Source organism: Sus scrofa, chromosome 9 (genome assembly GCF_054392235.1).
Source record: "Sus scrofa isolate SSC_HxYL_T2T_F1_AM1 chromosome 9, Sscrofa_HxYL_maternal_Yorkshire_Landrace_v2.0, whole genome shotgun sequence".
In the NCBI taxonomy this organism is placed as follows: domain Eukaryota; kingdom Metazoa; phylum Chordata; class Mammalia; order Artiodactyla; family Suidae; genus Sus; species Sus scrofa.
The window spans coordinates 10362474-10388264 of NC_139391.1; the positions used below are offsets into that span (position 1 = coordinate 10362474).

Genomic DNA, 25791 nt, shown 5'->3' on the forward strand with positions numbered 1-25791 from the left:
TGAAAAAAGTGAACTAACAGGCATGTGTTTAACATTGTTGGTGCAAAGTTCCACGGCAGGTGTTTTAGAGGTAAAGAAGTATGAGGCTCAAACATTATACTTGAGGGGGATTGTGATCTAGTTGGAATCAAGGTATATAATTCATGAAAGGTTTTATCACACGAGTGGTACATAACCTAAAATAATAAAAGAGGCAACTCACAACATTACCCGACTAATCAACTGAGTGAATCTTGCTCAGTGCAGACGGCAAACTGTCCCGGTATCATATATTGAAGAATCGCTTTAACCACTGTTGACACTGCTGTCTCTTTCAAATATCAAGTTCCCCTACATACATGGATCTGTTTCCAGGCTCCCTATTCTGCTTCATTATTTTATTGTCTGTCTACAGGCTAGGACCACATTTTTAATTAGTATCATGTATAATTTCTTTGTCTTGTTGAGGGTTGAGCCTCTGTCTCCTTCCTGACATTGGAACCTTTGGAGAGACAGACGAATAGAAATCAAAATGTCAACATTATTACTGATAAAGCCACTTGGAAAATGCAGCTTTAGATCCATATGAAAGGGCTCGCAAAGACATCACTCAAGATGAAACTCGCTCTTGCAATCACGATGGGAAGCGGAGAACTCTAGGCTCTCGCCACAGAGGCAGGCCCTTAACTGTGCGGCAGAGAGCCGGCAGTTGCCTCCTGCAGGAACCCAGGTGGGGCTAAGCCAAGGATACCCAGGTTTTATTCTTCCCTCTAAATTCGCCCATCGGAAAAGGCCCGCCTCCTCTAAGAGCCGGCGAGTGGGAGGATGGAGGAGCGGCCGGGAGCGCTGCTCCTAAACCAGGCTCCTTCACAGCCAAGGAAAAGCAGGAGCTGCCCAACTTCCTGGATTCGTGGTCGGGGGAGCCTCCTAGTTATGGGCCTTCTTCAAAACTCTTCTGCCTTTTCTTGACTCATGAATTGTATTTGGGGGACTGACAGCTTTGTGACAGTGAGTCTTCCTCGCTGTGAACGTGCTGTCTCTCTCTGTGTTTTCTCTCTGCTTCTTGAACACACCTCAGTGACGTTTTAAAGTTTTCTTCGTAAAGGTCTTACACATCTTTTAGCAGGTACTTCGTCCTACCGTTTTGGTTGCTGTTATAAATTTTTTACGACAACGTCCAGCTTTTTTGTGGCTAGGGTACAAGAATATCACTGATTTTTGTGTTTTGAAAATGTATCCGGCACACTTGCTAGCATTCATTGCGATGGTTTATCTTAGAGTCTCTTGGATTTTCTGTGTATACATTTTTTTCGTGAATGATGGTGTTTTTTCCTATTTTTACAACTTTTATTGCTTTCTCTTGTCTTACGTTTTATTATGGAAGAGGACCTGCAGTGGTGGATATCCTGGTCTTATTCCTGACTTTAAAGCAAATGCTTCTTTTCCTCAGTTATTACACTTACTGCATGTTTGGATAAGATATTGTTAGCAAAAGAACGTGTCTTTCTATTCCCAGCTCACTAAGAGGGTTTTTTTTTAAGTCATGAATGGATATATTTTGAATTTTATGAAATGCTTATTATGTTTGTGTAGATAATACTCTATTTATTCTTCTTTACTGTGTTATTAACTATTAATACCTTTTCTGATTTTAAACCATCTTTGCCTCCTAGGATATGTTCTGCTTGGTGGGGATGTATTATTTTTGTGTGTATTATTGGATTGGATTTGCTAATATTTTTAGAATATCTGCCTCTGTGCACTGAGATGAGGCTAGCTTATGATTTTTCTTTCTCCGATAATAATCCTTGTCTGATTTTGGTAACAAGGTTGTGAGAGCCTCACAAAATAAATCAAGGCTCTGTCTTCTTTTGTAGTCTCTGAGACAGTTATGTAAAGTAGGAATTATCTGTTGCCGTACAGTGAACGTCTGAAAAACGTAGCGTTCATTTGTTTAGGGGGAAAGTGGAGGTTTTCAGCTGCTGATTTAATTGTGAGGGTTGTGGGTCTGGTGGTGTTCTATTTTCCCAGTTCCTCATTAAGTCACTCCAGGTCTCTCAGTCTCCGAAAATTCCTCTTCTCTAGGTAGGTGCCTGGAACTCTGTGCCGCTAGACCCAGAGGTCACATTTCTGTCCTGCTCCTAGTTTGCATTTAGGGACATAGGGCCTTCCTGGCCATTCCTGCCGTCGTGAAACAGTCCCCCTCTTGGTTCCCACAGTTCTGCCCTCCCCTGGTTTTCCTCCTTTCCGCTGCTCTATTTCTGCTGTTTTTCAGAGTCTTCTTGACCCTTCGACATGGAGTTCTCGGTGGCCCCATGTGAGGCCTCTCTTTGTCTCTGCTTTCTTCTCATGTGAGCTCATCCCCTGCCCCTGTTTTGAAAACCGTCTGTCTGCTTCTGGCTCCCCATGTTCTATTCGCAGCGTAAGCCTCTCCTGCAAACTCGGTGTAGCCACAGACCTGCCTGCCACCTCCCCTCGGGGTGTCTCAGGCACCTGAGCCTCTGCATCTAACGCTGTCCTTCCCCCGGGCTCCGTAGTGACACTCTCTCGACCCAAACCAGAGGCTCATCCTCGATCGCCTTCTTTCGTCCCTTGTCCCAGAACCCGTCTGGCTCATCAGCAAACCGTGCCCTCTCCACCCGCCAAGCATCCGTCAGATCCGACCCCTTCCCGCCATCTCCACTGCTTCCAGCCTGCCCCAGCCCCGCATTCTCTCACCCAGATGCTGCACTCGTCCACGCTGGCTCCCTGATGTTACTCTTGTCCCACCTCTGTTCATTTCCGCAGTTGCCAGACGGATCCTTTTAAGTTATAGCTGTATCCGACTCCCCCCCGAGCTTCAGTGCCGGAGCCAAATCCAGGCTCTTTGCTACCTGGCCCCCAACAAGTTCTTTCCCGTCTCAGAGTCGGCGCACGAACTGTCCTTCTGTCCAGGATGTCCCCTCCCTCGTCCTTCTCTCCTGCCACCATCTGCATCCTTCCCCTCACACAGAGGGGGCAGTTTTAGAGAGGGCACCACAGAGATTTTTGTGGGCAAAGAATAGACCCCCTTGACTAGAGCGCAAATTCATTATAGGAACAGAGAGCATCTGGGTTTCGTGGTACTTCGAGCTGATACAATTTGGAAAGCCTTTTCAAGAAAAAGACTATAGGAGTTCCCATTGTGGCTCAGTGGTTAACGAATCCGACTAGGAACCAAGAGGTTGCGGGTTCGATCCCTGACCTTGCTCAGTGGGTTAAGGATCTGGCCTTGCTGTGAGCTGTGGTGTAGGTCGCAGACGTGGCTCGGATCCCGCGTTGCTGTGGCTGTGGCGTAGGCGGGGGGGCTACAGCTCCGATTCAACCCCTAGCCTGGGAACCTCCATATGCCGCAGCAGCGGCCCAAGAAATGGCAAAAAAAAAAAAAAAAAAAAAGAAGACTATAAAACTGCAAATACAACATGAGGAGGGGAAAGTCAATCTTTAAAATGAGAAACAAAATCACATCAAATTACTGAAACGTCAGAGATTAGATCCCCTTTTTTCTGAGATCTCTTGAGACAGTTTACCCAAAGTGCTTACAAGGAAATGCTTCCTCATTGCAGCCTGACTGTGCTTCCCCTCCTACAGTGGTCATCTCCAGCTACTCTCCTTCCAGAGGCATAGATAAATTAAATGACTTTCCAGGCACGGGTGACCCGTGAGCTTATGGCAATAAGACTAGAGTCCAGGGAGTTCCTTTTGTGGCGCAGAGGAAAGGAATCCGGCTAGGATCCATGAGGACACAGGTCCGATCCCTGCCCTTGCTCAGTAGGCTAAGGATCCGGCATTGCCTTGAGCTGTGGTGTAGGTCACAGATGCAGCTCAGATCCGCGTTGCTGTGGCTGTGGTGTAGGTCAGTGGCTACAGCTTCGATTCAACCCCTAGCCTGGAAACTTCCATATGCCGAGGGTGCAGCCCTAAAAAGCAAAAAAATAACTAAGACTAGAGTCCAGGTCTCCTCTCGCCAATGTAGTGAATCCATCAGCCCCCAGATTCGTGCATCTGTGCGCCCCTCTCTGCCAGCCATGCAAGCACATGGGCATTGAATGCCTAGTAGGTACCATGTCATTCCAGTGCTGTGATGAAAACTGGGTTGCTGAGCTAGATGCAGAGAAAACTGGGCTGCTGAGCTAGATGCAGAGTACTGCGCAACGCAGGCTGCATCATGATCCGCGTAAAGACCGCCGCGGGAAGCCAGGCTGGAGGTTCCAAATCTAAACAACGCTGGAACAAATACTCCCAGCCTCAGAGGAAACCTGAGAATTGAGAGAGCAGCCCCGGGCTGAGGAATTACTCCCAAGCCTGAGCTCCTCAGGGCAAAGGGTAAAAAAACGCAGGCTCCTAAGGGAGCCTCTTACATCTTTTGAAAAAGGAAACGCTTCCTTCCCTCTTAGCGTGCTTGTTACCATTCTCAGATTGGTCCCTGCAGAAATAGATTGCCGTCTGTTCTTTCAGTGTCAAGGATTTCAAACTGGCTGAAGATCAGTGCAGACACTGAATTCCTCCTTATGGTAAGCTTCCAAGTGATGTGACAGCTTGTTTGGCTTTGTTTTTGGAAAAAAAAAAAAAGACAATGTGGTCAGAATTCCTTTAACGAAGTGATGTTTTTCTTTCATGTTACAAAGCTCTTATCTAAAATCAGAAGCATCTCCCTGATGAATCCTGAAACCACTCCTCTTCCTCACAAACACAGCCACCCGGGGCACAGCCCTGAGCCCTTTATGCCAGCCCTTTCCAAAAAGGGTCTTCATTTTCTCATCCTCTGGTCACTAACCGGGTTGTAACTGCCAAGCAGCACAGTTTTGAAAAGCAGAATTTCAGCTCAGAGGTTATATTCCTTAAGATTTTGGTTAAAAGCCACCAGCATGCCTCTTAAACCTCCCATTTTTCTTTCTTTTACGACCAGCTTCAGAGTGGTCCCGGATTCTAGGTGCCATGCGCGTGCACGGCTGATGCTCGCGCTGAATCATGAGCAGGGAAGAATGCACGGCGAGCCGCCGCGTGACGGCTGCCATCGAGACGATAAGTCGAGAACCGAGCGGAAGCGTTTATGTGCTGTGCTGGCTGGGATCCGGCTGTGCGATGCCGCCCGGGATCCGGCTGTGCGATGCCGCCCAGCATCCGGGGCCTGGGCCAGCGCCTCAGTGGTGTGTCTCCACCGTCTCTCACCCCCGCTCGACCCCAGACATGCCCTGCTCGGCTCTGACCTCAGTTCTTTGCTCAGACAAATTCCCACCGCCGAGAATCGCCTGCTTTTGCCTCTGCCCTCTGCAAGCGTTGCTCTTCCTTGCAGCTCACATCCCACCTCATTCACTGACCCACTCAGCAGGCCCAGGGGCAGATGCCCAGATAAACGCGTCCTCCCCCAGAAGCGCAGCCTCCCTTCCCCACCGTTCCCACCCCCTAGGCTCTGGAGCAGCTTGGGGCTGGGGCTGTGTCTCGCTCATCCTGTGGTCCCAGCCTGGCCCTGCTGTGGGCTGAGCAAGTGAGAGAACGAACCAGCCTTCTGTCCTATTCGTGGAGGACCTTGAACTTGCATTGAGGCAATAGGAACAATGTTAATCAGCAGCAGAAAGTATCAAGTACTACAAGAAAGGCAGACAGGTTATCTGGAACATGCATAGGATGGCATGTCCTTCTGGGTGTGAGGGGTGTGGGTGAGACCTGGACGAGCCTTCACTAGGGAGATGGCGTGTTTGGGGACCCGGAGCACACAAAGGAGTCAAGCTCATGGAGACGGAGGTATAGGCCAGAGTGGGAAGCAGCTGCCCAGTCGCAAAGAGCATGGGAAGACCCTGGGTTTGAATATCAGCTCTGCCACTTCCTGTCTCTGTGACTTCAGGCAAGTTTAAGCTGTCGGCTTAAATTTATCTGTCAGATGGAGATAATGGGGCCTACCTGTAGCATTGCTAGAAAGATTATACATGAAAATGCTTGGCATACTTCCTGGCATGCAGCAGTAGTTAATCAATGGTAGGTATTATTATGAATATGTCACGGATAAAGGAATTGTGGTTGTCATCTCTTTTGGGAATTCCATCTACTCTTTATTACAGGTGTTTTGTTTTTCCTTTAAATCTGCAGGCATCTCCTTACAAAGAGGTATAGGATAGGATTCTTAGTCACGTTTTGTCATAACTGCTCACGCTGCCTTGTACATTCGTGGTTCAAAATACCCTCTCCCTCCCGCTTTCCCCACGTCCTTTGTATGACCCTTCCGAAGCCTTAGAGATAAGTACCCTACAAATCTGTTTGCTCACCTGCCTTTTTTGGTATTTATCTTCTTAGGTAACTCTCACCTGTCATGAGAAGTTACAAAAAATAGGGAGTTTCCGTTTTAGCTCAGCAGTAACAAACCTGACTAGGAACCATGAGGATATAGGTTTGATCCCTGGCCTCGCTCTGTGGGTTAAGGATCCGGCGTTGCCATGAGCTGTGGTGTGGGTCACAGATGCGGCTCGGATCCCAAGTTGCTGTGGCTGTGGTGTAGACCAGCAGCTACAGCTCTGATTCAGCCTCTAGTCTGGGAACCTCCATGTGCCTCGGGTTTGGCCCTAAAAAGCAAAAGGTTACGAAAAATCAAAGTCACTCATTTGCAAAATTTTCCATGTTTTTATTTGAACTTAAAATGACTCTGTGAAGGAGGCGGGCAAGGATGATGATCACTCTTTTACAGATCCGAAAACTGAGACTCAGAAATCACGTGATAGACTTGCCATGGTCACGTGATGATGAGTGACTAGATCTGGGACAGAAACCCAGATCATCTGACGCCTCGTTCCACGTTCTTGTTCTCGTACCGGGCTGCTCCTTATGAGTTGATGGTCGTTCTTTTCCTTCTCCGCCCTTCCACAGCCCCTTGTCATTGAATTCCTAACACCGGCTGCCTTTCCCAGGGAAACCCACCAAAGTCAAATCCAGGGTACCAGAAAAATACCCTACAAAACCAGAGCCAGCAGTTCTGGTGAAAACATTCTTTGTCGCTTATTTTATCCCATTGGCCTCAGAGAGTCATAAAACTTTGTGAAGAATTTAAGAGCTTTGACCAAAAGAAGCAAAAGCAATTACATGGTTTAGCTTCACTGGTTAAGAAACAAGCAAACTAAGGGAAGCACCTGAGTTGGCTTCAAATGTTTGTTGCCCATAATGTTTGTCTGCCTTGAATTTCATGTTCTTTTTTAGAATAAGACATGATAAAAGCAGGATTTTAAAACCACCTGTCTTACTTTATGGGTTTGTTTGTTTGTTTATTTGTTTGTTTTTTCCCTTTTTTTGGCCGTGCCCACAGCATGTGGACGTTCCTAGCCTAGGGACTGAACCCACACCACAGCAGTGACCCAAGCCACAGCAGTGACAATGCCAGATCTTTAACCACTAGGTCACCAGGGAATTCCAATTCTAAGTTTCTCTTTTACTGACTAGAAAGCACCACAGTACAGTGAAAAGAGCACTGGGTTTGGGAATCAGAAAACATAGGCTCCAACTTCAGCTCTGTCATTTAGTTTTTCATAAATTGTTTTTGCCTATCAGTTTTTTAAATGGAGTGAATAGCCCCAGCCCTATTTCCCAAGCAAGCATAGCTGTATGGAGCACATGAGATAATGTCTCATTTGTGCTTTATAAACTAAAAAGGACTATACAAAATATTATCAAGTATTATTCATGCATGTAGCAATTCATTAAGTGTCTCCTCTGCACATAGCACTGTTCAAGAGACAAAACTCAAAAGTGTAAGATCTGCCCTGCCTTGGCCTAGTCGACAGTTGTTTAGTTTATGTTCTGAATGAGTAGATAAGACAAATTAAATATTTTGAAGAACATGTCTTGCAAAAATATTCCCATGCATGATTCAGTCTTGCCGTCATGTGGGACGTAGAGCCTGAGCCCCAGCTTCAGTGGACAGTCGGTCACAGGGTGGAGCTCAGCCTCGGACGGACTGACTTGATGCAGGACCAGGCGTGCCATTTGTGTAGGACTGCATCAGTTTCAGTGACCTCAGCACTGAGAAGTATCATCCTTGGCTTTTCTGCAGCTGCTGGAATATGTCTCCTGAGTCCTTCCAGCATTTAATGATGTGACTTTGGGAGAAGTTACCAGTGGCTCTATGTAAGGTCATGTCATGTCAGTAGCAAAATCTCTAGGTGATGTTTCTGCTGCTGTTTCTGATCTGGTTCTCCGTTCCTTGGTATAAATGGAATCAAGCTCAATAGCTTTTCTGAATGACTGAATGAATGAATGGCACAGAAAGTAGCTAAGAACTTTGACACATTTTAAGAAAACGAGTTGTTGGTTTTTGGTTTTTTTTTTCAGTAAATTGAGAATAAGGAGAATTGAGAGCAAGTGAGCCAATCTTTCTTTAAAATCAAGGATAGCCATATAATAATTCAGCTTTTAAGCCAAACCATTCACCTGTGAAAATGAGGTAGTATCCACTTTATTTTTTCTTATTTTTATTTTTTCCATTATAGTCGATTTGTAGTATTCTGTCAGTTTCTAGTGTCCAGCAAAGTGACCCAGCTTTTATATTCTTTTTCTCACATTATCCTCCATCATGCTCCATCGCAAGGGACTAGGTATAGAGTTCCCTCTGCTATGCAGCAGGATCTCATTGCTTATCCACTCCAAAGGCAGTAGTTTGCGTCTACTAACCCCAGACTCCCAGTCCGTCCCACTCCCTCCCCCTGCCCAGAGTATCCACTTTACCTCAAGCCTCTAACCTTTTTTTTAAGCTTCACTTTTTAAAAGCAAATCTGTCTTCTCACCTTCTCTCCCTCATTTGCTCATGCTGAATTCAGATCTAAACTCTAGCAGGTGACCCCTTAGGGGCTTAAAAACCAGGTCGTCTAACTGATGTTGGTTTTTGAATTTAGATCGAATGACGTTGTCTTTCGCGTCTCCAAAGTGCTTCTTCAGGTGGCCGTAGCCAGTGGGCTGGCCTTGCAGGGTGGCATCCTTAATATGAAAAGTGAAGCCTGGTCAAAAATAAATGAAAAAGAAAGTTTTATGGGAATTATTTTCCCTAAGACAGCTATTGTAGAAGCAACCTTGACAAGTCATCTCATTGCCTCTAGACAGGAACTCACAAGGCATGTGGGTATCTGTAGTATTTTAAAAGACCTTGGGGGACCAGGCTTCTTCCATAACTCATTCCAGAGTTTAAACACCCTCGCTTCAGGAAATTCTTCCCTATATTTAACTCACAGGCCCCCTTCTGCGGTTAACACCCATTTCCGCTTTTTTCTGTCTCCAGTCAGGATGGAGAACAGCTGGCCAGCATCCTTTGTACCTCACTCTCCATCAGTGAGAAAGCCATTGGGGTACCCCCCACCCCGCCCCCGGCTCCTTTTCTCCACCTCCAGCAGCCACGTCTTTGAACCAAAGTGAGGGCCGGTTCTGTTTTTATTTATGCCTTATTTCTTCCTATTCATTCCTTTTAATTATCCGTGGATACAATTTGGAAAATACATAAGAATGTCCAGATGAGGGGAAAACAATAGCCCTCTAATCCAGGGAGAGGACCCGCAGTTAAGTGAGTCAGTTTCTGTGTTTCTTATACAGCTGAGATCATATCAGCTGGACCAGCACTGAAATAGAGTCTGAGCCACATGTGTAAGAAACGTAAATTTCCTGGCAGCCTCATTGAAAAAAAAAAAAAGTAAAAAGGAATAAGTAAATTAATCTGAATAGTATATTTTGTTTAATTCCAATAAAATAGTACCTTATCGACATGTAATCACTATCTTTAAATTATTACGAAAGTAGTAATTGTACACTCCTTTTTTAGACTAAACCTTCTAAATCCAGGATGTATTTTATACTTACATCTCAAACCCAGAGAGCTGCGTGGCCAGTACCCTGTAACACGTGACCCTGTTGCTACTGTGTTCGAGCCCAGTCTTTCCAGTTGAATATACTGATGTTTTTGTATATCACTTTTTAAGCCTTTGCCTAATAGCGTTATGAACTTTTTAGCATGGTTTTAATGGCTGCATAATATTTCCCCATTTAGATTTGCTGTAACTATCATTAGACAGTGTTGTTTTTCATGTTATAAGTAGCCCTGTAATGTTCTTTTTTTCCTTTTTTTCCCTTTTACATGAACTGGATGTTTCTCAACACAGTGCCAAGAAAAAGCCATAAATTATTCCTTTCGGGTACATCTAATCAAATCCACTTATTCGTAAAACGAGTACGTTCACTCGGTATCTATTCTTGCCCATTAGATTGGGAAGTGGTGGAGGAGTAGTTTCTTCTTCTTCTTCCTTTTTTTTTTTTTTTTTTTGGGCCAGACTCATGGCACAGGGAAGTTCCCAGGCTGGGAATGAATTGGAGCCGTAATTGCTGGCCTACACCACAGCCACAGCAACGCGGGATCCGAGCCACGTCTGTGACCTACACCACAGCTCATGGCAACACCAGATGCTTAACTCCCTGAGCGAGGCCAGGGATCGAACCTGCGTCCTCGTGGATCCTGAACAGATTTGCTTCTGCTGAGCCACGACAGGAACTCCAGGAAGTGGAGGAGTGGATTTCAGGAAAGAGAAAACCAGGTCTCTCCCGAACATTGTTTGCAGTGTTGGTTGGCTCCGCAGTCGGACTGCGTGCATATTATATTTTATTATGCTTTAAACGCCTTTCCCTCCGTTTCTTCCTCCCCTCCGCCCCTGCACACACTCACCCAGTCTGCTTGACTCCCCCTCCCCTTCCAAGTGCCAATCCGAGGCAGTCCCTCTGACGAGGGCTCCAGGTGACAGCTGGCTTCCTTGCCCGTTATAATCCACAAAACGGATGCTGTATACAGAGCGCCACGGTGGGCTGGTTATTGGCTGTCTTCTCTACTAGAAACTCCTTAATGACAGAAACCTTACTGTATAAGCCTCTTTATTCCCAATGCCCGGCAGACCGCTAGGCAGAGATTTCACTGTCGAGTGAAATGCGTGTTCGAGTACAGGCAATCGTAGCAAGCATCCGTGGGATGGTATAACTACAAGCATTGTTCGAGGAGGTCCCGTTAAATCGGCCTGGCTGAAGAAGGCTTTGACAAAGAAGGCGGGACCTGAACTGGCCTTTGGGAAGAGGAGGGGCGGCCTTAGCAGAAAAGCCACTTACATAACCTGTTCTCAGAGGTCCGTGTTTCTCGGGAGGAACTCCTTAGCATGGGCTAAGCATCAGCACATACACATCCTTCTAGGTCTGAAATGCTGTCCTGTTCAAGAAGGCTGTAGAGATTCCGTCTTTGCCCATCAAAAATTGACAGGGGCTTGTGGAATTAGAAAGGACTGCTGGCTGCTTCAGGCTGATCTTTGGGTTTAAGCTGTGTTTTACCTTTACTGTTAAAGATCATTGTGTGTGATGCTTGTTCAATGATCCGTCTGCTAGTAGATAGTAGAGAGATATGTATATAATAGGTAATGTCACGATAGCTAATATCAAGTGACTGTCACTGCACACCAGGCACTCTTCTAAAGCATTTCGAATGTATCATCCAATTCACTCATTTAATCCTCTCAACATCCCTGCGAATTAGGGGCCATTATCTTCTCTCATCTTACACACGAGGAAACTGAGGCAAGAGAGGTTGAAATAACGGTAACACAGCCATCAGTGGGGAGCTAAGATCTGATCCCAGGCTGAACGGTCTTAGGGGCTTTACTTCAACTGTTGCTCGGTACAGCCTCTCTTGTAACTCTATTCAGAATAAAATGTTTTGCATAAGGGATCGTTGAGCATCAGAAGAGGAACCTCCCCCTGGTTCTCTTCATTCCTTTCTGACCGTTCCTCATCTCACTAGCAGGCTCCTCTTCTCCTGCCTCATCATGAAAAAACTGGCTCCGCAGTGCTCATCCTGGATCCTCTTTCTCTGATTTTATTCTTCACCCCTCCCCAGGGGTCCTCTCTGAAACTCTCATTTCAATTATCGCCCACATGGAAATGGAGCATAAGGGTCCATCTTCAGCCCTGGTCTCTTTCCTAATATCAGACCTCCGTTCACACTGCCTGCTGGACGTTTTCATAGCCCGTTCTACGTGCCCATGTTTTTTCTCTCGTCTTCCACCCCTGCCACCGTGAGCTTCTCTGTCTTCCAGCACGCCATCGTCAGCAAAGGGCATCTCCATCCATTCTTTACCACTGGCCAGGAAGCCAGGCATAATCCTTGGTTCCTCGCCTGCCCTCTTCTTCCCCCCATAGCAGCCTCTGCCAACTTCCCCGCATGCATCTAGCTGTCTGGGTCTGTACATTTCCACTGTGGTCCAAGCCTCCGTCACTCTCACCTGTACTACTGCACAGCCTGTGGTCCCCCAGCATCCGCTCTGCAGCCCCTCCAGGCTCTTCTCCAGCTCCAGCCAGAATGCACTTGTAGGAGTTCCCGTCGTGGCACAGCGGAAATGAATCTGATTAGTGAATCCATGAGGGCACAGGTTCAATCCCTGGCTTTGCTCAGTGGGTTAAGGATCCAGTGTTCCCGTGAGCTGTGGTGTAGGTTGCAGAGGCAGCTCGGATCCCACGTTGCTGTGGCTGTGGTGTAGGCCGGCGGCTACAGCTCCCATTCAACCGCTAGCCTGGAAACCTCCGCATGCTGCAGGTGTGGCCCTAAAGAGATTTTTTTTTAAATGTACTTTAAAATACAAATCCATCAGTCTTTCTCTCTCTCTCTCTCTCCCCTCCCATCCACACACACACACCCAAGTCTAAAACACTTTAATGACTTAAACGAAGAGAAAAACTCTTAGCACGGCCTCTGGGCTCCTGCTAGGTCTAGACCTCGTCTTCCTCTCCTGCGCTCTCTTCTGCCTGCTGCTCTTCCTTGAAGAGCTTTTGGGTCCTCAGCCGTTGTTCTCTGTCTTGACACAGGGTCTGGACATGTGCACCTCCTTCTCCTAGAAGGTGTCTCGCCTGGTGAAGGGTTCCACCAGCCCTTTGAATCCCGGCCTTTTCGGAGTCGGTTCTGTTCTAACCCTTCTTAGCCCGTGACCTCGCCTGCACACAGCCGGTGTCAGAGGTTGTCATTTGACATTGGTGCCTGTAATTCCGTGACAGACGTCTGGCCTTTCCCACTCTGATGGAAGATCCATACCAGCAGGAACCACGACTTTTTCGCACTCACTCTCGTATCCCCAGAGCCTTGTGCCCAGTAGATGTTCAATATATGTTTGAATGAGGGAGTAACTAATTCGTTAACATATTTTGTTAATACGCATACAGTTTTTGCTGTCCCTGGGGTAATACAGACCAAAGATAAGATTCCCAAACATTGTCCCCAGGGTCCCGCAGTCTCTAAGCAGTGATGAAATGACGACGGACTGAAATTCAGGCATTTCTTCCAAAGGCCTCCAGCATCTCCGCAAATGGTGGCACAGCTATCCATTTTTCTTTTAAAATAACCAACAACGAAAGCCCCATGGTTCGGGTCGCGGCAGAGCGTGTAGAAATGTGCTGGTTGGACTTTAGCGGCATCTTTCAAAGGTTGAATCCCACAGATTCTGTCACTGGCCTCTGGCGTCGAAAGCGTGCTGGAGTCCTCTCTGCAAGTCTGCTTTTTAAATTCTGACCAAGATGTTAATGTCCCTCTCAAGTCCTTTCTGGGGCTGGCCTCTGAGACATTGCTGGCTAAGGTGGATTTTTTTTTTTCTCCAGTTTCCGGCATAAACACTTTATCACTCCCGTGTTTTAGGTGCTGCCCAGATGCTCCGAGGGGCCGTCAGCTGTGCTCCTCGGCGTTGCTCGCTGCTTCTGCAGAACGTGCGTCCGGGTCCTCTTCCTGTGTGTTGCCTTGTCTGACTGTGACTCAGTCCCTGCATTTGCATGGCGATTTCTCCAAGCAGACGGGTGAAGTGGCTGACCCGCCAGCTCCTGGGACCTCACTCCCTGGAGGATCACTGAGCCCAGGTTGCTCAGCCTGGAAGCCACGCTGGCTTCCCGATGGGCTCTGGGCTGTGGACACCCTTCAGCCTCTGTGCACAGCCTGGGCCAGGACCTCTCTGGTCCGCAAGGGCCCAGCTCAAGGGCCGTGGAAGCCCTCCCATCCCAGCCGGGGGCAAGGGATTTCTTCAGCCTGCCTGTTTTCTCCTTTGCCTGTGGAACTTCCTCTGTCACAGATGCGTCTTTCCATCAGTGCTCAGCTTGAATAAAATCTGAAGGCTCCCTTGTTCAGTGGTACCTTTTGAAACGCTCTGTTTTTATTTCGTCAGACTTTGGCAGGCTCCCTTCCACGCGGAGCCCAGGGCACAAGTGACCATTGGCACAGGTGTCAGCCAGCGCTTTGGCCCAAGACTGTTTCGATTTTTATTTTGTCTCTTGTTTTCGTTAACACCCAGGGCAAAGACGAAGCCCTTTCACTTATCGGTAACGGTGAGAGGCCTCCAGATTGCTCGCCTGTGGCCAAGAGACCGCACGCTGAAAGCTGTTAACCCCAGCTACCTCCAGAGAGATAAGACCTCGCTGTTCCCTTTGGCTTCCCCGTAAGGAGGCCTCGTGCTTCTACGAGATCCGAGGGGGAAAGATAAATCCCAGCCTTTGCTGGATTTTGAAAAAGGATAGTAGCCTAATTTATGGAGGTGGTGGTGGTATTTTTGGGTGGTTTTTTTTTTTTTTTTAAACTAACTTTATGTCATAATTTCTCAGCTGCCAAAAGACGTAATTCTGCCTCAGCTTCGCCTTGGCAACCTGCTTTTTGCTCCGTGCAGCCCCGCCGTTGCTCTGCGTTCTTTAAGCAGTAATCTTTAAGAAGGTGAGAAACTATTATTGCTTTTTAAGCACAGTTGACATGCTATTGGCGCAGAGAAGTACCTAGAGCTTCAAACATTTCTAATGGCTCTAAACCAACTTAAACACCTCCGTGTAGAGGTCCCACTGCCATGAGGTCATAGCTCGCGACCAGGGGGAGAAAGAAGAAGATCAAATGTTATTTAAAAGCGTGCGGGTGGGTTTTTTCTCTCTCTCTCTCTCTTTTTTTTTTTTTTTTTTTTCTCTCTCTCTCTCTTCTTTTTAAGTATTCTTATTCCACCGAGGTGTCGCTGTAGATTTTGGCCAGGATCCAGACAATCAAGATTTAGCTTTTTGACCTGCTGTGATCTAGTCAATGTTTCTCAGAGGAAACGTTTTGTAGGTGGGAAAGACACGTATTTGAGACCGTGAATTGTCCTCTTTCCCAGCGCTTTACTGTGTGAGAAGCTGGCTGTAGGCAGATAAAACATGCACGAGGGAATCTGAACAAGGAGAGGGGGGGAAAACCTTCTCAGAAAGACAAAACTTCACCCCAGCTTCAAGAGCTCACCTGACATGGGAAATCTTTACCTTTTTTTTTTTTTTTTTTTCCTTTATTTCGTTTTTCCCTAAGTCTCCACATTTACGTCATTTCTTGGCAGATACTTAACTGATACTTAAAGTGCATCCGAATTCTTGTAACAACCTAAGTCCTAAAAGAAAAAAAAAAAAAATCCATGCAAACTTAATGGAATAGAAATCAAATAGAAACAGAGACCCCATGTATTTTGATGGCAAGTCCTAGGGATGGGGAGGCAGAAGGAAACTAACAACGATGCAGTGCGACCGCCTCTGTGCAGTCCCTGCCAGTTGCCTCGTGACCTTGGGCAAGTTACCTAATCTCCGTGCCTCAGTTTTTTCATCTGTAAAGTGGGGGTGATCTTCTTACTACTTCACAAGGATGTGAGGATTAAATGAGACCACATATAAAGCCATTTACAGAGTACTTACTCCGTGGCACTTCGTAAGTGTTGGATGCTGTCATTTTGTCATTAATAATTTATGAAGTACTAAGAATTTTGCTGGTATATATCATTTATTCCTAAGAGCAACGCCTGTTGTTCGGTGGATGTGCCCACCTTACAGGAGTGGAAACCTGAGTCCAGAGCAGTGACCTGCCTCACTGTCTCCCCAATTTTATAATGACGGAGCTCCACGTGGGGCTGTGGAATATACATGAGACGACGCCGTGGAGATGGGAGCGCCTTTTGGACCAATGCTTTCTAACCCCGTTTCCTCTCTCCCCGTCTCTTTTCTGTCTTTAAAAAAAAAAAAAAAGAAAGGCTAAAGCTTCAGGCAGTCACACCAGCAGAAAAGGGAGGTGGGGGGCTTGCAGGGCAAGGATTGTGGTGTGGAAGGAACTGGCTCTGTCACCTCGCAGGCTGACTTCATGGCAAGGTAGCTCACATGATGGTCCCAGAAGTGCCACGCGGGGTCCTCGTCGTTTCAGGTGGGGAAACAGAGAAATTCTCCCTCGTATTATAATCCCCTCTCCCTAAAGCTAAAGTCATACAGAAAAACGGCGAAAGTCATGCAGAAAAATGATACATCCGAGGTTTGGGTACAATGGGAACGTACCTCAAAGGATTCTGGGAAGTTAGCGCCTGTAAATAGAGGCAGTTGGGGGTTTCCACTTGATTCAAAGCACTCCCCACCCCCGGCTCCCCTTGTACTCTCTCTCCCAAACTCAACTCCCTGTCTGCCTCTTGGAGGGTAGCTCCCTGATGTGCAAAAGTGGGCGGGGTGGTAGGCAGAGTTCTGCATTTGTTCCTGCTTTAAAACAGTGTTCTGGGAGTTCCCTGGTGGCACAGTGGGTTAAGGATTTGGCTTTGTCACTGCTGTGGCGCAGGTTCAATCCCTGGCCCTGGAACTTCTGCATGCCACAGGCACAGCCAACAGATAAATAAATAAACAGTATACTCTACAGGAAAAAACAGTCGAAGGAAAGAGATCTAGATTCTGGTCTTTTCCTCTGCTACCTTTTAGCCTGTGTTTCTGTCTAAGGCATTAGCATGTCTTGGAACCTCAGTTTCCTCTTCTGCAAAACAAGGCCAATACTGTTGAATTCCAGAGCCCGTGGAAGCAAATAATAATGACAGAGACCACAACTACAGCTACTCTTGCCATCCGTGTATGTAGGAGGCATTGGGCCAGGCAGGGGTTTGAAGTGTGTTGTTTTATTTCATCCTTACCACAGGCCAGTGATCTGTTTTACAAAGACAAAGACTAGCGCACAGAGAAGATACCTGACTGCCTATCGTCACTGAACTGCTGAGTGCCGAGTTCCCCCTTAGGCTCTAGCTCGCTCATGGTTGCAGATCCAGGAGTTTGAGTGTCCTTTCTCATCGCCACCACTGTCTCCCGATGCAGCCCAAGAGATAACAAAAGGCAACTGCCTGCACTAACTAAGGACAGAATGAAAAAGAAATCGGTCCCCTTAAGTGAGAGCCCTCAGAGAAGACTTGATCCCAAGAAGCCAGATGTAAGCCAGGCTAACCCACCCCCTTGACCTCTAAACTCCCGGCAACTTGGCTGCTCCGTCGTCACGCTGTCGTTGGGGATCCTGGGATAACTTGCAGCAAAAGGCTTATTATTAAGTCACGTAACAGTCCCCGATGCGGTTCAGTTACTCAACAACCTGTGCCCTGTTTCGCTAAACCGTGGCCTCGTAAATTTGTAGGTTGTTGGTTTTCAATAAATTCCTTTTAATTGCAGCATTAAACCCCAGATGTTAGGTTTCCAGTTTGGACCTCAGCCAGGCTGGGAGAGACAGCCAGTCAAGGCAAACAGCTGACGAGAATGTGTGCAGTGACCTGGGGAACCCGGTCCAGTCGTTAAACCTCAGGCTCTGTGCCCCCACATCTAGTTCCTGAGAACACAGGGGCCCTGGGCTGGAGTGGAGGATGAAGACATGCTGCCCCGTTTCCTGCTCCACCCGCTCCTCCCCAGGACCCTATCGGTTATTTTTCAAATTTAAATAATGCACTGATTGCGTTCGACAAGTGAGTTGTCAACCGTCTTTAACACTTGGTCTCATAATTTGTACATCTAAGTGTTTCAACCCCTTCCTCCGTCTAGGTAAAATAATTACGAAGCCAGACTTGAACCAGACAAAAGGAATCTTGAAACCTTCCGGGCCTTCTTTTTTTAATTGCTACCTTTCTCTTTTTAGGCCATAGTAGAGGTAAAATGGTCCTTTTTTTCTTGTAAGAATTTAGCTAATACTGAAATGTGTCATGACGGTTCCTTCTAGAAACCCTCCGATAAAGAGGAAAATCAAAATTATTTTACTAAAAATGTACGCATTGTGTTTTTGTACAGAGATGCTCACAGCAGTTTGTTTTTTAATAATCAAATTTTAGAAATGTCCTCAAGTCACAACAATAAGGAAACGATTAAGGAACTTGTGATCTGCCATTTACTGGAGTAGCCAGTTAGAATTGTTTACCAAGCAGTTTTAATAACATCCAACAGCAGGATACAGAACTGTATATACATAGTATAAGTACAACTTTTGGGTTTTGTTGGGTTTTGTGTCTTTTTTTAATTAAAGGCACACATATAAAATCAAAGTCTGAAAGGAAAATATCCAAAATTAATAGCGGTTATTTGATGGCTCTAGGCTTGTGAGTGATTTTTATTTTTCAATATGGTTTATACTTTTTTTTTAGTTTTCCAAGGAGTATGAATTATTGTAATAATTAAAAATGCATGTGTGTTTGTATATATTTTAATGCAGTCATTCAACACTTGAGCTGTTTAAAGCTCAGCTATCTTAAAAATTTGGAACATTGCTAAGATCCTGGAAGTAATAAAAAAATTAATCCTGAGCAGCCAAAACTAACGTCGCAAAACTCATATAACAAAGCATACGATGCTCAAGATAGCCTCTCGTCCATCACGCAAAGGCTGTTCACTCTTGCTTTACACACACTGCTCAAGGCATCGATCTGCTTGACAGAACACAGCAAATTCGAAGCAAACGTCAGGAAGGAGAAGCCCTTGCAGGCAAGAGCACCACCTCGAACGCAGAAGAGCCTGAGTGCAGACTTAGGAATTCAGACTCAGGTCTCAGACTCAGAAACACACCCCTGAAAAGCCTATGGTTTCTCTACTATATCATAGTTAGGAAACCAAATCCATACTGATGGCCCGGGGTTATCAAGAAAATACATTTTTTGGTTCAACCTATTTTTTTAAGATTACAAGAAAGACTGACGAAGCTTTGGAAAGGTTTCCTGGCACATGGCTGCAAGTGGGGAAAGAGTCCACGTGTGATCAGAGGGTAGATGCTAGGTGTGCAGACTTCCTTACTGTCTGCCCGTAAGGCCTCATCTTCTTACCTTCTTAAGAGGGAACGTGTCGGGTTTTCTGAACTGTATTTGATGCTATCATTATGCGAGGTCTCACAAAAATCCCGGGGAACTGGAGAATATCACAGAAACCAGGATGTCAGCGAATGCCAAAGTCTCCACCTCACAAAGCCTTCGAATCCATCCATCAAAATAAGAGTGACACCCCTGAGCTTAGCTATAGGTTGGGCAGGTTAAATGAGAAGGCCTGGAGCATGGCATTTGGCTTGACGTCCGGCATATCGCTGGCACTTGGCGAATGTTAGTTGAATTCGAATATGATTTTCCCCACATGGGATGCTCGGTTGTAGGTAGGCTCTGGAGTCAGACCAAATCTAGTTCAAATGTGAGTTCTGGAACCTCGAACGAATCACCTAACCCACCCACCTGCCTACCTTTTTCACAGGGTAGACGTGAGAGTTCAGCCTGACTGATGCTCAAGAAAAGAGCGTTCCCCTGCCCGTTGTAGCTGGGGGCAGGGATGTCACACGCTTGCTTTTCCGGGGCACAAAATTGAGGAGAGCTTTCCGGGAGTCTCAGAATCCAAGAGGCCTGTTCTTCCTGCCCTTTTATCGGCCTGCCTGGAGGCCAGCAGAGAGCAGCAGAGCAGGGTCCCCCAGGCTGGGAGAGTGTCAGGTCGTTCACCCTTCAGAGCCATGAGTGTTTAAGCACCTGGCCTGTGTTCGTATGCTGCCGTCAGTGTCACCGGCAGCGTTCCACATGGGTTCCTGGGCTGGACTGGCAACTGGAAGGTTGGCCTGTCTGCCCAGAATAGACCCCACTGCGGGGGGGGCGGGGGGTGCGGATGCGGTTTTGGTTCGGTTACCCGGGCCCCTGCAAAGTCCTGTAGAGAGAGCTGCTGTCAGCAAGTAGCAGAGTGAAAACAACAAGCTTGGCAAAAATGTGCAGCTTACCCAATTACTGTGAGTTTTGACAACATGTCAGCTGAAAACGTAGGTTAGAGCCAGCAGCTCTTGCTCCGTTTGGTTTTTCTTGAGAACTAAAAACAGTCATTTCTTCATCTACGCGCCTGGTTCTGTATGGGCCCTGGGGACCACCCCTAATTATGAAATCTCACTTGGCATCGACACTTAGAGCCAAGCAGGGGAGTCTGATGGGCCCGTGGATTAGAAGCAGCCTTGTAGTTGTCTTTTCTCAAGAAGAATAACCTTTGCTCAGACCCCAGGGATAATCCAGCATCAGAAAAAGTCTGAGCGAAGAGGGAGCAGGGAGTTGGCCTCAGGGTTTGTGGCTGTGGACCCGGGAGAAGGAACCCGGGAGCCTTTCCTCTTTCCCAGGGCACCTGTAACAACTGTGATGTGGCGATGTGTTATTTCAATAATCGTGGCTGTCTTGCTCCTGCAAGAGGAGAAGCTCCTCGAAGGCGGGGTCGGCTCCGTGTGTCTACACCCACATGGGGTAGCTCTTTGGTGGGTGGGTATTGTCTCAAGTCCAACCTCTGCTCCTGCCTGGTTGTGGCCTTTTTGCGAGCTGCTTCTCCGGGTGTGTTTCCTCATCGGAAGAACACAAGTAGGTGGATCGTGTGTTTGCACGTCCCTCTGTCTCTGGACCCAGTCTGTTCACATGGTTACATTGAAGCTGACCGGCTTCAGCCGGCCAAGTAGGATGTCTGGAGCTGGGATCGGTACTCACTCTGGCGGTGGCTTACCTAGCACAGTGTGTAACACAGCCATCACTTCCAGGCTCTGGATACGCTCTTTCCATTAATTAATTATTATTTATCATTGCAGGCTTAAGAGCAATAATGTAAACCCTGCTTTCTCAACAGGGTTTTTGCGAGGACCAAGGGAAACGATGTATATGAAATTACTTCTGAAGCTAAAATGCTTTGGGTAGCCCAACAGTCGTTATTATTGCTGGCCCAAGGTATCTTCCTGAAACATAACTCAAGTTCAAAACTTAGGTACTGAAGGAGTTCCCATCGTGGCTCAGCAGGTTAAGAACCTGACATGGAGTCCGTGAGGATGCAGGCTCGATCCCAGGCCTGGCTCACTGGGTTAAGAATCCGACGGTGCTGCGAGCTGCGGTAGGTTGCAGGTGCGGCGTGGATCCACTGTGGCCATGGCCGTGGCTGTGGCGTAGGCTGCAGCTGCAGCTCCAGTTAGACTCCTAGCCTGGGAACGTCCATGTGCCGCAGGTGCAGCTGTAAAAATTTTAAAAGTGAAAGAAAAAAGAAGGTCCTGAAAACCAAGTATGGTCAAATGTGTGTGACTAGCATTATAAAGAAGAGGTCATTTCCCAATTAATTTTTTATTCAGCATAAACACACACACCCCTCTTCTCAGTCCTCTCTCTGCCAGTTACCTAAGGGAAGGTGATTGGCATTTGGGATTGGCAAAGCTGTTGATCCTCAAGGCATGGGTTTTAGTCCAGCGTCTCCCTGCCTCGCTGAGGTTACCAAGGGCAAGTCATTGACCTTCTCTGCCCAGGGAGGGTCCCCGCTTGATGAGGTAAAATAAGACTTGAGCCTTAAAAACACCAATAAGAACATCGGTAGCGCTTCTGGCACATGAAGTTGGTCACGTCCGCATAGAATATTCTTTCCAGATCCAGCCTTTCCAGTTGCCTCGACGCCTCCGCATACGACCAGGTCTCCAGCCCCGTCCTGCCCTGGGTATTTGCCTCTGCGTATGTGTCAGTATGTCTTGTGTCTTTCTTGAAAGAAGCTCCCAAAGTTGAACTCAGACTACTTTATGTTGGTTCTTGCATTTGGACACGACAGTTAATGCTAAGAGTGAGTCTTAGCAATTGGTGTTCTCTCCAACCCAAAGGCCTCACTTCCTGTCTCTGGATCCAGAAGGCTTAAGCCGAGGTCTGAAGCGGAAAGTAACTTCTCGTTTTTGTTTGTCTTCTAGCGACAGACATCACACCTCCAGCGCGATCCCTGTTCCAAAGCGACAAAGCTCCATGTTTGGGGGTGCAGACATAGGCTTCTCTGGGGCCATCCCTTCACCGGACAAGGGACACCGGAAACGGGCCAGCTCCGAGAATGAGAGACTCCAGTACAAAACCCCTCCTCCCAGTTACAGCTCCGCAGTGGCCCAGCCGGCGGCCGCCGTCCCCCCCGAGGGCGAAGCCGAGAGGAAGACGGCGTCTCTGTCTTCCTCCTTGGACACCTCGTTGGACTTCTCCAAAGAAACCAAGAAGAAAGGGGCAGATCTGGGCACCAGCCTGCACGGAGGCCACGCGCGTGTGAACCCGAGCCAGGAGCAGGGCCCGGCCCTCCCGGGGCCTCCGGCCACCGTGAACGGCACCCTCCTGCCCGGCGAGCAGGCCGGCTGCTCCAGCGCCCCGCTCCCCGGGGGCTTCCGCCCCGGGTCCGAAGCCGAGCTCCGCTGTACCGTGGAGCAGGCGGAGGAGATCATCGGGCTGGAGGCCACGGGCTTCACCGCCGGCGATCAGCTGGAAGCGTTTAGCTGCATCCCCGTGGACAGCGCCGTGGCCGTGGAGTGCGACGAACAGGTGCTGGGAGAATTCGAGGAGTTCTCCCGAAGGATCTATGCCCTGAACGAGAACGTATCCAGCTTCCGGCGGCCTCGCAGGAGTTCTGATAAGTGAAGCGAGCGAGCAAGCGAGCAGACAGGCAGGGGGGACCAGGACCGCGGCCGCCTGACATGAGGATAAAGCTGCACTGTTGGCCTCTGTAACACCGACGACACAAACGGCCGATTCCCGGCGGACAGGCCTCAGCAAAACAGACGGTGCGAGTGGAGGAGGCCCTCCGGCTCGTTGCCCGTCAGTGGGCCAGACAAAGCGAGCTTTTGCTTTGCAGGCCTGACGCTGGTTTCCAGGCAGGAGTCACTCTCTGGCTTTTGTCACCTTATAGGCACTTGTCTGCTTTTTTATGCACACGTCTATGTTATCCTCAGAGGGAAGATGATAATATATAAGTAACATGATGAACTCGCCTTTAGATTCTCCTAAGCATTTGCCCTCGCCCTTCACCGGTTTTGAACCTTTGGGGAAATTGAATACTCAGCAGAGGGGCCCCACCGTTTCCTGAAGGCTCTTTGGCCATCCATTAAGTTGATGAGCAAGAAGCACAATGGTCTCCTTATACCCAAGCTTCAGGCCCTGTCCCCAGGCCCCACCGTCCACCTCGCTGAGCCCCCCCATCCTCACGGTCGATGCGTTGTACATCCCGACAGCGGAGGGCGTCAGAGTCCTTGGTTCTGGAAAGCAGCCGCCGCGACCTCCCCTCTTCTAGTCAGCCCCCCTCCTGATGCGGCCCTCAGATTATATGGAAAAAGCCTCACCTCTGGCGGATCCCAGGGGACCCTCAAGGACCCCCAGCTTACAGGAGTCGGGTGGCATTCAGGTCCCTTTGGAGGCCAAAGTTCTTACATGGGCAGCTGCTGGAGTCAAAAACTGGGCCTGCTTTCTGGCCATGCAGTCACCCTAGAGAAGTCCCTACATGTACATCCCACGTTAATTTATTAAATTTCATTCAGAAAGGAAGGCCTTGTATATGATGAAATATATGTAGAGTCAGCCTGTCCAATGTGCAAACTGCAAGGCAGTTGAGGTATTAAGAGACTAGATGAGGCATAGAATTCTATTGGTATGTGTGCAATTGCATAAATATTAAATTATGTTTCTAAGTCCATTTTCCTTCCTGGAGCTCCGATTTCATTTGCTATTGCTCTATACTTTATATACCCAAGGACACCGCCTCAGGGTTGCAAGCTCTTTAAGGAAATTTTATGCATATATCCATGTATTGTATAGAAGAATAAAAATGGAGTTTACTTCACTCGACCTGATTTTTTTTTTCCCTCCCAGCTTTGAAATTCCTCTCGAACCAGCATCTCCATATGTTACATCATGGCAGGACGCGCCTGAACCAACCCTGTGGCTGTGTTTAATGTTGTTGACATCATCTGAGTTTACATATTGTGCACAGCCCCACACCTGCGCAGGTGTACTCTGCCGTAGCTCACCTGTCCTCCATAACAACTTAGCTCATGGGTCTCACATCATTTTCGTATTTTAGCCACGCTTTCCTGGGCTCAGTTTTAATACAGAGCTACGTTGTTAAGTGGAATAGCTCACGTTGTTGTGTTTCATGTAAAGAGTTCACAGTATCATCTCGAGACAGACCGACCCAACCTGCAAGCAATTAAAAGCTTTAACCTGAGCTGAAGAAATCCACCTTATTCCTCGTAAAGAGGTGGAACTCCTCTAAACCTGGACCAGAGGCCGTCTGTGGAGTCATGGCCTCTTTGCAGTGTAGAGGCAACGAGGGTAGAGAGAGACATGGGCTCGGATGTACGTCGGACTGGGCGCTGGGGAAGTGACGTCAACCCCCTTGCAGCCCCCCGCCAAAAAAAAGAGCTTTTGAGGGACCGTGTTAGTGTCAAGCAATGGATAGTGAATCACATGTGATTCGTGAATCCCCCAGATTTGAGAGAGAACTTTATCTATTTTTTGTCTTTTCTGGGGCCGCACCCACAGCATGTGGAGGTTCCCAGGCTAGGGGTCGAATCGGAGCTGTAGCCACCCGCCTAGACCACAGCCCACGGCAACACCGGATCCTTAACCCACTGAGCGAGGCCAGGGATGGAACCCGCAACCTCATCGTTCCTAGTCTGATTCGTTAACGACTGAGCCACGACGGGAACTCCGAAGAGAACTTTAAACTTCACACCGAAGTCAAAGACGAGGTGCATTCAGGTGCAGGCCCTGCAGCCCGGCTCGTGGCATCCAGAGGGACCATGGATGGGAGCGCCCGCAGTTCCAGGGGGCAGCTCAGGTTCCACACCGCCTCCCGTTTGTGGGCTCCCTGATTCTGGGGTTCACAGCTTCCCCCCGCCCGTAGCACGAAACCCCAGCATTGAATGCGGTCCGGTGGCCCAGGCCTGATGGAGAAGTACCTACACGTTGGCCTGGTCCACGCCGCGTCCAGTGATGTTTTGCCTCAAGACATCTCTTAGGTTTGGGGGTTTGTTTAGTTTCGGTTTGGGGGTTTCGTTGAATTTGTTTGATGTCTGCCGTCTCTGCCATGCACGGGTAGAAGCTACTGCGTTGCCTTCTCCACAAATAACTCTTCAACGTTTTCCAAAGCTGCAGTATTCGGTGTGCCTCTGTTTAAAGTGGCCGAAGCCAAAATAGGGGAAGAGGTGTCATCTCCTCCTAGTCGTTTTGATTAGTCTTCTACATCACTAGAAAAAATAAAATGTGCTTCAAAGATCTAAGACGAAGTGAAAACTCAGGGCTCTCCACTTCTGAACTACGAGCCCTTTCGGTTTTCATGTAGCTGAGACACTGAACAGCCGGCAAATATTATCAGATGAATATTTGATGGTGTTTTCTCTCTCTTCGCTTCCCCTTTACCCACTTTAAAAATTCCAGAGATTTTTTCCAACCCCCCCCCCAGAATATTAGTTTTGGAAGATTGTATCCAGCTATATTTTTTTAGCCGTTCTAATGGTGCCCATTTATCCTGACCTAACCGGTTATTTAAATAATTTTTTAAACCACCACCAAGAACGAATGGCATGTGAAACTGATCTGTTGGTAATTGGAAGAAAACTCAGCATCTGTATTTATAAAATAAAATTGATTAGTATTTATTTTGAGAGTAAAAGTGTATGTTATTTCCCCGCTGTGTTTGAGTCCTGTCTTCTTCGTTGTTTTGAATTTCATAGCGAAGCTG

The 25791-nt window shown here is 47.7% G+C and overlaps 1 protein-coding gene across 14 annotated transcripts in view; it reads left to right on the forward strand.

Annotated features, from left to right (window-relative positions):
* UVRAG (UV radiation resistance associated) overlaps nt 1-23889 on the forward strand; it is a 289633-nt gene extending 265744 nt beyond the window's left edge. For 9 of the 14 annotated variants that reach the window (XM_021062526.2, XM_084975314.1, XM_021062527.2 and 6 more), the window contains one exon: nt 21992-23889. In XM_021062526.2, the coding sequence (XP_020918185.2) occupies nt 21992-22694 (703 nt within the window). In that variant the 3' untranslated portion in view covers nt 22695-23889. Of the gene's footprint in view, nt 1-13672; nt 14593-14622; nt 14729-21991 lie in introns of those variants that run through there. The other 5 variants (XR_014814738.1, XR_014814739.1, XR_014814740.1 and 2 more) reach the window with 3 other exon arrangements.
* Nucleotides 23890-25791: the final 1902 nt, after the last annotated feature.